Source organism: Hyposmocoma kahamanoa, unplaced genomic scaffold, assembly GCF_003589595.1.
Source record: "Hyposmocoma kahamanoa isolate Upper Pololo Valley unplaced genomic scaffold, ASM358959v1 81, whole genome shotgun sequence".
In the NCBI taxonomy this organism is placed as follows: domain Eukaryota; kingdom Metazoa; phylum Arthropoda; class Insecta; order Lepidoptera; family Cosmopterigidae; genus Hyposmocoma; species Hyposmocoma kahamanoa.
This window is the reverse complement of record NW_020654080.1, coordinates 10165564-10178355: the sequence shown is the minus strand read 5'-3', so window position 1 is coordinate 10178355 and position 12792 is coordinate 10165564. Positions and strand designations below refer to the sequence as shown.

Genomic DNA, 12792 nt, shown 5'->3' with positions numbered 1-12792 from the left:
CAGTCACCGGCAAGAGCCTGGCTCTTAAATAGAATGATGATCGGTGCGTGTTGAGCGCACGACCCCACCTCACGTTTTGACCGGTCCCCTGTGTGAAAAAAGAATACAGCTGTTGCCGAACAAAGCCGAGCAGTAAGTATTTTAAAGACGATATTTTTTTGAGCCTATGATGGAGCACGGCCCGTTCACGTCCCGGGTATGTGTGGATAGACTCAACTACCACAACTTGCCACTCTTGCCACTCAATCTTGTTGAGTTTATTTCTAATTATAGCTTAACGTATATGTATAGACGGGCACATTTTGACTTCTTAATTATTTGATATATTTTTAAGAGTAACAATAGTAATATAATAAACACTGAGAATGAATAAATATTATTACATGTGGGAAATATGACCTTTGCTTTGCCCAAATTTATAATCTTGATTTTTGGGGATTTTGAATAATTTGCACTGGCAACGCTGCAAATCGGTTGGAAGAATCGGACGTGTATTTCGTCTCATCGCAAAAGTATAGAGAGCGCGCCTTCAGACAATCGGATCGGTATAAAATCGGACGCTATTTCCGACTCGGACACTACGTCACGTCCAATCCGATATCGGACGTGTATTGAGTGTTCATACAATTGTATGGTACGAGCGCCTTCCGGTAGTCGGATCAGACTATTATATGGAAAAAACGGACGTGTATTGTCGCACTTATATGGTACGAGCGCCTTCCCGTAGTCGGATCAGACTATCGGTTGGAAAAATCGGACGTGTATTCCCGCAGTAAATAATAAAAAGCTCAGTGAAACTATCATGTTTTGAAAGTTTTTTCGAAATATTTTGTTCTACTTTGATAAGGTCTAAAATTTTATCTCTTCTTTTGCAATGACGTTTCAATGGGTTTTCCTTTCTCGTTGTACGTACAATCTACAAAGACACTATCTCGTTTTATGTTCTGCTTCTAATAACTACAACCTAATTTCAATATATGCATGTACAGGGTCAAGAGAACGTCAAGCTTGACACTAAAGGTTTGATTTAGCTATAAGCCGCTTGCAGTAAGAACGGTTCAAAGTCCAAAGTGTCAAGCTTGACGTGCTCTTGACTGTACTAGGCTATTACTTTTTAAGTTTAATAATAACTTAATAACTGATTTATCAAGGATTTAAATCTCCAATCATTCTCAACTGAAGTACTTATATCCATAGTCATAAAATAATTAAAAAATGAAATAACGTTCGAATTCAAAAGGAATTAAAAAACTCTCATTTATTACGAAACTTGTGTTTTAATTTAATTATTTTCATAATTTCTTACTTGCATAATGAACGATATAATAAAAGAAGTGAAAACAAAATATCCGGATATTCATATTGATAAACAAACATGTCCAAGTTACGTTAAAATGTATACGAAAGACAACAGACAAATTGTAATGGTGTATGTTGAGGTAACTCCAGTATTAATGCTTTTGTTTTTATTTAATATGTTAGTAAAAACAGAACCATCGATAATGCTATGCCACTGAACATTTTGTGCAAAATACATTTAGGCCGAACCTTAACCTTTTTACTCATTGAATATCGTGATTTTATATTTATAATGGAAGTAAATAAACGAAGCCTCAGAGGCAGATATACAAATGTAATTGTAAAATTGTAAAGAACGTTTGATTTTAGAGTGAACAAAGGTGTCCACCAAAGGTGGTGAAAACTAACTCCAATAAAAAAGGTAAATTGTCCATGTACTTCTTAAAGTAGTTAGTTTAGGACACAATATTTTAAAAATAATTTCTCAATCTCGAATATTTTTATGTAAAAATCGTTTAACATAATTTAAACTTTACCCTGTTGGTATATTGTTGAAATTCATTTATACATATTTACATAACATCTTAGTAGCTTAAATTTTAACATACAATGTCAACAGTACATCAAGCATCAAGAAAATCTGACAAAGAGTAGCATGATGTGTTGCCCTCTATACCTGCTTACAGCTGTAATAATATTGTGCCATGATGGTGGTCTCTATAGTCCATTTGTTTAGGCACTTAACTAAATGTAAACAATTTTGATACATGTTTTTATTGAAACATATACTTTACAAATAGGTACAAAAATAGCTAATCATTCTAAGTATTTTCATTTGAATTTAAGTAAAAATAATTTTATAAATGTATATTTCATTACATAGACTTCTCAAGATTGTTTACATTTGGTTAAGTACCTAAACAAATGGACTATAAGTTTTAATCTTTTAGACCAGAACTATGCCTAGTAAAGTGACATGTTTGGGTTGATGATGACATGAGATTAATATTTTTTAGAGGAACTCGACCTCACTGGATCACCTCTTAAAGTAGATCTGAGTCTGCATTCTCTCCTGGATGACACATTTGTGTATGATATACCGAAACTTTGGAGTAAGGAAGAAGAAACTCATGTGCCTATTGACATTGTAAATGCCAGGTGTGTTTTTTCTATTTAAATGTATAATGTATAAGTCGAATACGTTAACTGATTTTAACTGTTTAAAAAAAAAAATTGTCTCTCTCTTTTGCTATTTAAAATGGATATTTGACCATTTGTCACTTAGCCGCATATTAGTTAGAGGACGTCAGTTATTGTGACCACCACTAATTACAGAGCAGAGCCCAGGCCAACAGCATTGAAGAACTGAAAGACTTTCTTGGCTCCGACATTTACATGTTATATGTATGTTACATGTTTTATGTATCTCAGTATGTTAGTGTGATAAGGTTTCATCTGCAAAATGACAATTTTTCTTGAGAGAGGTTTGAAATTTCTATGTGTGGAAAAGTAGATGACTTTTATGCTTAAATATATATATACACATATATATATATATATATATATATGCATAATTTGTTTCATGTAGTTGGTATTATTTTTATGACTTTTGTGTGATAAAAACACATTTGATATATCGTCACATGTGGTTTTATTATACCAAGGGAATGATATGGTGATTTTCATCTTGATTAAAAAGTACCATGTTTATGAATTCATTTTGTTTTGCAGCCTTCATATTGCCACTTAGTTAACAACTTATTTTATAAATTTTAGATAAAAAAAAATAATTTATAATACCTTGAAATAATTTCAATGTGTAGTTGTCTTTTTTCAGAAAATAAATAAGATTTAAAAAAATCATGGATGCCACTGGATAATTGTCACTAGTTACAAGTTTCTTTCTCTTTTTAATTGTAGTAGAGCTTCTTGTGAAAGAGTACATCCAGGGAAGTACTGCCACCTTACCTATTGCTGCTACCAAGCAGTATTGTGAGCATTACTACAATCCGGTTTGGAACGTGCTGGTGAAAGTACAGGCACATGGGAGTTGTCGACTTACGTCTTAGGGTGTCGGGCGCAGTAGCGAAGGCCCCCATATTTTTGTGATTCAAAGTTCTGAGTGGTACTGCAACTGCTATGGACAGGCGTGGCGCACGATTTGTTCGTCTCGTCACTTAGTATTATAAAAAAATTCCAATACATTGTAACGGTCCACAGTTGAACACTAGTGAATATAACAAAAGAGTTAAAATCTATAATGCCAGGGTTGTCTAGAGTGGTAATGTATGCTAAATTTGGTAGTTCGTCTGTCTTAACTGAAAATCGTAAGTTATTGCGCTAAATAGGATGTTTGGTGATTATATCACCGATTAAAGTCTAGCGCTTAAATTATAAGAAGAAATTTCTGTGTTTCTCTACTAATTAATAAAATAATTGACTATTACTTCAATAACTTCAGCACCTACCGGAAAATGATCTTCTTGATCTTTAGTATTTTGTAAATTGTTGTGAAATTTAAATTGTAAAATGTGTTGTGAGCTAAGTGATGATATGAAAATAGTTAAATTTATTGATTCAGATTTCCTTTGTTCTTATGAATGTTTTTGACTGATAATACTCTTCAATCACCATTTTCTACCAGAACTTGAACAACCTTAATTGAATCTTAAAATTTTTTTTCAGAGAAATTTGCAACTTTTACAACAAGACTGTCAAAATTAAAGATAATGAGAAAACCTTACCTTTGTGGATTCTCACCAACCCATTGTCTTCAGGAAAGCCATTACTCATCACCTTACAATCAGAGAAAGAACACTTTGCGCGAGGTATTGTCACCTATGATGATACAAAGACTTTAAATGAGGTGAACATATACAAATTGGTTAAAGCATTCGCTGAGCAGGAAGAAATAGAAGAGAATTCGGTATGTATTTATGATGGTTAACAGTAAGGTCATTGGTAAAATATAAATAGATAATGAATTGTGTCATTGTGTTCTCAAAACAGACAAAAAGAAATTTGTCAGTTTGTAAACTAGTCAAAACATTATGGTGATAAGGTTTACGGTCTTTGTTTATAGACAATTACGATACTATGGAAGCATGTTATTTGCCTTGGGATTGTGGACTTTAAGCATTCTGTGTCTAATATTCATTCTGAAGCATCCATTGAAAACGATAACTACAGAGAAGCCTAACACATATATGTATAACTGAACTTTCAGTAATCGGAATGGCATTTTGATTAAATCTATTCAGACTGGAATTTAACTCAACAGTCTTCACTATTATTACCAAGAATATAAATCTGCTTTTTACAAGATTTTTGATGTTACATAGAACTGTTTGGAGAATAATTACTTATACTGTTGTAGTTATACTACTCTCTAGATGAGATTCTACATTTAATGACTATAGATACGAACATGCTAAAGTTTCCCCATGAATACAGGTAGCAACACTGATAGACTGCAAGTATCATATATCAGGAACATCATACACCACAGTGCACGAAGATGATCTATCAAATGCAGCACACTCGGGTCTCAGTGAACTTGCCTGTGAATGGGCCACTATGTCTTTGGATCCTGATTTGCTTAGTTGCAAAGTTAATATGGTAAGTTTATCTCATTTATAACTTTTAAGTCATTCTGTTGTTGCCATTTTAATTAAACTAAAATTTTGAAACATTGTATAAATTCACAATACTTACCCAAAGGTAGGTAGTTATTTTTGTTGAGCATTCCTAAATCTAAGAGTCTTGTATATGACTCTGGCTATGTTTTGAATAATTTTTATTATTATTTGTTATAATCATAGGTCGGAAAAAGGTGTTCCAAATCTACATACATGTATAGATATAGCTACAAAGAGTGACATAGAGTTCTTAAAATCACCAAACTCTAATTCATTACTTTTTTCGAATTCCGGATTTCCGGCAATGGTTTACTGCATAGTAGTTCTGTCTTACGATGTTGGAAGATGATGTTGTAAGTCAAAGTTGATTTTAAAGTAATTCGTGTCAAAAAATTCAGTAGATAACAGAGACTTTTCATTACAGTAAACCTGCTTGGTGGAAGAAATAAGTATGGTGGCAGTACTTCTTTGGACGAACTCACACAAGGAGCTCTACTGCTACTAAAATAATGATAATGAAAAAGATGCTAATAATGCTGATGCAGCTGATGATGCTTATTTATTTATTATTAGTGCTGATGAAGCTGATGGTGCTAATGATTCTGATGGTGCTGGCGATGCTGATGATGATTATGCTAAAGGTGCTGATGATGCAGGTGGTGCTGACGATTTCGATGGATATATCGATATACCAATATCTATGTCATCATCAGCGCCATCTGCATCATCAGCATCATCAACACCATCATCATCATAAGCACCATCAGCATCATCCGCATCATCAGCACCATCAGAATCATTCATTAGTATCATCAGAATCATTAGCATCATCAGCATCATCAGCATCATTAGCATCAACAGCATTATATGTATATAAGCTTCAACAGCTGCATCGGTATTATTAGCATCTTCGTCATTATCATCATTTTAGTAGAGCTCCTTGTGAAAGAGTTCGTGCAAGGAAGTACTGCCATCATAATTATTTTTCCGCTAAGCAGGTTTACTGTAATTAAAAATTAGTTATATACTGCATTTTTTACATGGCAACCACTTTAATTACTTTAAAATCCAACTTTGACTTCCTAGATGAGTAGTTTTGTCCTATGTTGCAGTAAAATCATTTCTGGAAATCCGGAATTTAAAAAAGTAAGTAATTAAAATTTGGTGGTTTTAGCAACTATATCACTTTTTGTAGCTATGTTTATACATGTATCTATGCATGTAGAACACCTTTTTCCGACCATTGGTTATAATATACAATAATATAATATACAATCACGTACATGTAGTTTTTTTCCATTAATTAACGACATTTTGCAGTAGTGTTTGTCATTTATGTATTAATGTGTTTATGGGATTCCTGTGTTTTCAGATACAAGAAGTCATAGTAGGCCACGTGGCAAGTCCGTGTAACGCTCTATGGGCGTCAGTATGCGCCTTACAGAATCTCCACCAGCTAGTAATCGATATGAACGAGCTAGGGCCTTTCTCAGTCGATCTTAAAACAGCTGTTATAAGGTACTATATTATTATGTAAACCTATAAATGTACTGTGTTACTAAATTCACTACGTGTACCTCTACTCTACCATGAGATTACAGTGACAGTTATCACTAGCGACAGCGAAAAATTTTAGTATACAAATGCTGTTTCTTCTTCTGACCGCTAGGGGCGCTGCATAATTTGCCATACAAAATTGTGCAGTAATTTTATGCGATCGTTAGCGACAACCATCACGGTAAACTTCTTCTTTTTTTATTTTAAAAATAAGATATTTGACTTCCAACCCACCTGGTGGAAAGTGGTGATGAATTTTATTTTTTCCCCTTACCAGTGCGTAGTAAAACTACCAATGATCTCTAAAAGTAATAGGTTGTAAAATGTTATATTACATATATATATTATATCATAGATTTTACTATCTATTTTATAGATCATAGGTAGTTTTACTCTGTACTGGCCACTGTTGTGGCCAGGAATCAACCTTTTTCAAGCACCTTTCAGTGTTTATAAATGTCATTATCAACAACACTTACCATTCAGAAAGCTAGTTGACGGCATTCCTTTTTTGAATATCACTATCCAATTATAACGCCAAACTTTACAAATTAACCAATCATGACTGATAAATTTCATTGTTTTGTTTCATAAGGTTGACATTAATTTCTTCCGTTATTTAAAAAAAAAGTTCTGCCCATTTTCCAATATGAATATTATTTTTTCAGGAATAAAACAAACACTACAAAACCAGACAACTCGAAACGGCTTAAAAACCTGCTGAATGAAACTGAAGAATACGCGTACGCAACGGAGTGTCCTACCGGTGGATGCACTGCTGTCACCGAGGACACCACATCTTTGCGACAGGCATTGCAAGCCATGAGTGCCAGTGGCTCGAGCAACGACTTTACTTACAAGCTTTGGGATATATTGAGAGGTAACTCGTCTATCTCTAGTCCTATAATATACTTATAGTTTCTGTAATTGTTGATAAACATTTATTTAAGATGTCGTTATAATAGCGACGTTTCTGTCAGTGTTTTGGTAGCTGTAAGAGCGTCTGCGCACTACGTGGGATACTTCCGAATCCGAGAAATGACAGTCTGAAATGTCACAGGGATCATTTTTGTCTCTAGGTGTATGTATAAGCGATATTCGTATTTTCTCGGATTCGAACCGGACTCGGAAACACTAGTTGTGTAGACACAATCGAAATTGTCGATCGACAATGAGAATTATAGAAGTTTTCGAGTTGTTTGGGAGTGCTTATTGAGAATGTGGCATTAATTTCTAAATCCGAGATAGTTGCCAAGAATTTTTAAAAATTTATTATTGGTTAATCCTTCTGGAAATGGCATTTATATATACATGATGAATACATGATGGCTGACACGATTTTTCGCATTTCTAAATGCAAGATGGCGGGCACGATTCCTCAAATAATGGCAAGTTAGGTATCGTTTTCGAGATATTTGGGGGTGCTCTTTACGAATATAGCACTTGTAAATCCAAGATGGCGGACACGATTTTTCAAAAAATGCAGTATGGGTATCATTTCGAGGTGCTCATTACGAATATAGCACTTATTTGTAAATCCAAGATGGCGGACACGATTTATCAAAAAATGCAATATGGGTATCATTTTCGAGGTATTTGGGGGTGCTCATTACGAATATAGCTCTTATTTCTAAATGCAAGATGGCGGGTACGATTTTTCGAATAATGGCAAGTTGGGTATCGTTTTCGAGGTATTTGGGAGTGCTCATTATGAATATAGCACTTGTTTGTAAATCCAAGATGGCAAACACGATTTCTCAAAAATTGCAATATGGGTATCGTTTTCGAGGTCTTTGGGGATGCTCATTACGAATATGGCATCACACGTTTGAACGGCAAATTACACCTGCATTAAACACTGCATTAAACATTATATTCCGTTGTTTATACGGTCGGACTTCTCCGCTAGTAAAATTTGTGCTAGCCATGCGTACACGTACGTACAACGGATAAAGGGCTTGCACAAGTGTACTTGCTATAAACTGGGCTGTTAGGCATATAGACAATAGTGTCGGGAATATGCGTTATATTTGGTATTAGTATCATAAAAAACACTAATGATAGTGGTAATTAATATGTTGATACGTTAATTTAGTCTATACTAAAAATATTATACATGCTGTTTTGGCGTCGAGCCCAGCGGAAATAGGGTTTATTTTAATTAAGGCTTTGTTTCAGATTCTGAGACAGCCGAGGAGCTTATCACATTGTTAATACAAACCCTTAAGTTCTTTTCTTCTTGTAATATCCACCCATTCGTAAGTATTTTTTGTTATGTTACATTTAACATTCGAGGAAATAAATATACTATGTATGTAATGGAAGCATTGCAAATGATTTTTGGGGCCTAGTCAAGTTTGAAAATAAATTCTGAGTGAAGTGTCAAATTGTAAAAAATTCCGAAATCCTTTCTTGCAGTTCAAATTCTGAAGTTGTTCTTGAAATATTTAGGATATGACGCTTCACTTAGAACTTAAAACTGGTTTTCAAATTTCGTGTCTTAACCAAACGTTGCTTTGTCTAAAGTTTTTTAATTTTTAATTTTAATAATATATTTTATAGATTTTTTTAAATTAAAAAAGTAAGTGCGCATTTAGTATCTTAATTCTAAATTTGATGGAAAGTGACGACGAGGTCGATTATGGAGCAGCACACCTAAATAGTGCCTATTTACTCGCTCCATAGCCTTTCGCCATATAAGTAATAATAATAATAACACACACACTCAACATAGCCCCGCACTAGGGAAACCCTGTGTCGCGGGTGCCGTGGACACACATATAGACAAGCACAATTTACACCCAAACTCACGAGAGAAACAAATGTAGGTCATACAAATATTTCTCCCGGCCCGGGAATCGCACCTGGGACCTGTGCGTGGCAGTCCGGCATGGTAACCGTTCGGCCACAGAGGCAGTTATATGTAATATGGAAGCGTAACGCTTCGTACGAATCCTTGAAATATCTACAACATGGGGTGGAGCTTCAGCCTAGGTCTAGCCCCCCGATGATGGAAAGGGGTAGGTGGAATTAAATCGTGCAATTAGATAAGAGTAGTAGGAAATTCCTAGCATAATGTCAGGTAATTGGCGTGATTATCTGATACATTTGCTGTTATATTACCTTAAAATCGTGAAAAGCGATGACTCCATAGCGCAGGGTGTACTAGTGTTCACACGAAGCTCCACCAAGCTCTAGCCTGGTAACATTTCACTTTTATCGATACGTCTAATGAACATTGCGCTAAGTAAATTTTTGAACCTGTTCTGTTTTTTGTTTCTTTTAATTATTAATACAAAGATCGAACACTTAGAAAAAATTCCTTCGATCCGGCCGGATTCGAACCGACGTGTTTTAGCATACCGTGCCAGACACTATACCAACTAAGCCACGGAACGAACCAGCGGACCTCACGAATTTTTCTATGTGCGTGTTGTTGTGTCTTTGTATTTGGTTTTTTAACGACTTTTTAGCCGTAGCGCCATCTATGAGAAATCTATGAAAGTATTCAAATCAAATCAAATCATTTTATTCGTCATCATGGGTACAATAAAGATGATAACATTTATTTTACGATCGCCATGACGTACCATCAAGGCATACGAATCATACTATTATTATTAATTATACTTGTCCAATACTTCCAAATAATAATAATAATAATAATAATAAAATAACACTAATAATTATCATTAAATAGTCATAAACCACTGTTTATAGGCTTCTACCTTCACAGGACCAAGTCTTAAAATCTACAACAGTTGGGACATCAGAACAAAAGTAATTTAATTAAGATAATAATCAATGTAAATAAATCAATATCATACAGTCACGTTCGTCTCAATAATAAATTAATTAATGTGAAATTAGTTAGTAAAATTCCTTTAATGTATAAAATGATTTTTCAATTAAATACTCAAATAATGTGCGTTTAAATTCCGCGAAATTTTCATTCTGCCTTACCTGTAATGGCAATTTATTATAGATTTTTGGTGCCATTGCAATTATACTCTTCTCAAATAGTGACGTTTTACAATTTATTTGGCGTAGTTGGTTTGGACGTCGTGCTCTTGTAACTACAGGAAAAAGTTGTGTCGTCGTATAAATAAGGCTGTTTCATAGATATATAATGAAGGCAAGGTCAAAATGTTTAGTTCTCGAAAATAGTTTCTGCAACTGTCGTTCTGTTTCAGTCCACCGATTGCCCTTATGCACCTCTTTTGAGCTCGAAAAACTTGTATTGTGTTGCTACTATTACCCCAAAATAATAAAATAAATAAAAATATTTCGTCACCCAGTTAGATACCTTTAGCTACCAACTCCGGCTAGAGATGTCGCTATTCACTGTATTTAAATTCTTAATGAATTGATATTAAATTATTTTATGTGAAATTACTCCACTAGTTTGTTATAATTATTAATACAAATTAATTATTATTTTTTAAATGAATTGATTATATATTTTAAATAATTATAACAAACTAGTGGAGTAATTTCACGTAAAAAATAATTTAATATCAATTCAAGCAAAATTTTCGTTTTTTGGGTTTCTTTTTTCGAATTTTGTTTTTTGTTTCTTTATTTTTTTTTCACAAAATTCGGTGAGCGTAATGTAAATAAATGTGGCTTCTAATGCAAATAATGGCTGTTTACAAAAATAACAGAAAATGACCAAAAAATAAGTTGGCAAAGTGTTGAATGGAGGTATCGATATTTTATATAAAACACATAAACATATTATTATTACAATTTTTATTCTTACAGATAGATGGAAGCAACAAAACCTTTTTGTCGAAGATGGTACTAAAACTCGCCAGAGGTCACTCACAAGCTGCGAAATTCATCAAAAACCTTCACTCAAATCCTTTGCAAGCGCTTTCGCTTATCACTCAATTGGGATTTGAAAAGACCATGTGGGAGTACACCAAGGTCATGTCGCTCCTGGATCATTCTTACGCTATCACTGCAATTTGGAATGGCGAAGTTCGGTGATTACATTGTTTGCATTCCTTTGTTTTCTGTAATGTTTTAAAACTCCAATCGTTACATACGACTGATAGTGAAGATATTCACTGTGGTTTATGACTCGTTTACTCGTATTAAGTGACGAAGTAATTAATTAAGTTTTCACAAAATTTTAACTTAATTTTAAGGAGTCTAACGTTTACACGTGTCTTCGTGAAGCTATAGGTACTTGACATTTTGCAAACAACACGTTAGCCCACCAAATGCTTCAAAATTCAAGCTACGACTATAATGTGTGAGATGCGGGAGCATCGATTACTTCTTCAAAAAATAGGCTTGATTCTAATCTACTTATCCCCTAAATCGATAATTACTTCACAGCTGTTAAGTGCTTGTTTACATATATAAATTTAACTTCTTCACTTAATATGTGTAAACCAACCAGTATATACTGTACTATGGTTTATTACTATATATTATTATATTTTTACCCCTATTTCGTTTTCTGTTATTACAAACCATGTATCTGTAACCATATTTATATAAGAAAATATATAGAAACAGTCACTGCCCACAGGAGCTCGGAATCCATAGAGCAAATTAACCAAACGTTACAAGAAATGTCTATGAGCGGTGGCGACTTCACCATGAATCCCTTCGAGAGTCTTTGCGGCTCCGAAATGTCAATCCGCATTGACTGTGATTCTTTTTATGCGGACCCTGAAGCCAGCGACGATCTGCCGAACAAGAGACCAATAAAGAACCAATGTACAGTCAGTGAGAAGAAAGATTCAAATGAGGTAAGATTATTTGCAAAGAACAACCTTCAGGCCACAAATTCGCAAAAGTGTTGCGTTCGGCGGGGCGTCTCAGGTTGGCACGTACATTGTGTCTTGTGTTGAATGTACACAAGACACACGTTTGGACGCAAAGTACGTGCAAAACCTGAACGCCCCGTTGAAGGCGTCATTGTGCACCGTTTCTTAGCAGTTTCTTAGTAGCTTCTTACTCATTCTTCTCAGAGGAACCCGCTTTATAAATGTGTCGGATGGAAGAAATTTTTCTTTGTGTTCGTTCTTTGTATCAATAATAATAATAAACTAGTGGAGTATTTTCACAAAAAATACATGAATACCTATAAAATAAATATTACAAAGAACAGCAGCGGGCTGAGCCCCATGAAGTTTCTTACTCATCTCAGTGGAATCTTTAGCAGCCTTATGAATGGTCTACTACTCTACTCGTCTCTGCCACTAGAGTTTAATTTATGTGACGATGTCAAGTGTAATTTGCTCACTTATGAAATAAAAATTATTTGAGTTTGAAGTTTCAG

General features: G+C 34.3%; 1 protein-coding gene across 1 annotated transcript; it reads left to right on the top strand.

Moving 5' to 3' along the window:
- Nucleotides 1-1257: 1257 nt before the first annotated feature.
- LOC113234044 (protein zwilch) lies at nucleotides 1258-12361 on the top strand. The gene is made up of 10 exons (XM_026469268.1): nucleotides 1258-1439; nucleotides 1669-1720; nucleotides 2316-2457; nucleotides 3985-4225; nucleotides 4753-4917; nucleotides 6310-6455; nucleotides 7163-7374; nucleotides 8673-8752; nucleotides 11259-11482; nucleotides 12037-12361. Exons 1-10 carry the CDS (start codon nucleotides 1314-1316, stop codon nucleotides 12359-12361), a joined length of 1713 nt encoding a protein of 570 aa, XP_026325053.1. The 5' UTR covers nucleotides 1258-1313.
- Nucleotides 12362-12792: the final 431 nt, after the last annotated feature.

Excerpts from the sequence above, each read along its gene's own strand:
- LOC113234044 (XM_026469268.1), top strand. The coding sequence starts at position 1,314 with ATGAACGATATAATAAAAGAAGTGAAAACAAAATATCCGGATATTCAT. Across the intron at positions 1,440-1,668 it reads TTGTAATGGTGTATGTTGAG|AGTGAACAAAGGTGTCCACC; the intron begins GTAACTCCAGTA and ends GTTTGATTTTAG. Across the intron at positions 7,375-8,672 it reads GCTTTGGGATATATTGAGAG|ATTCTGAGACAGCCGAGGAG; the intron begins GTAACTCGTCTA and ends GCTTTGTTTCAG.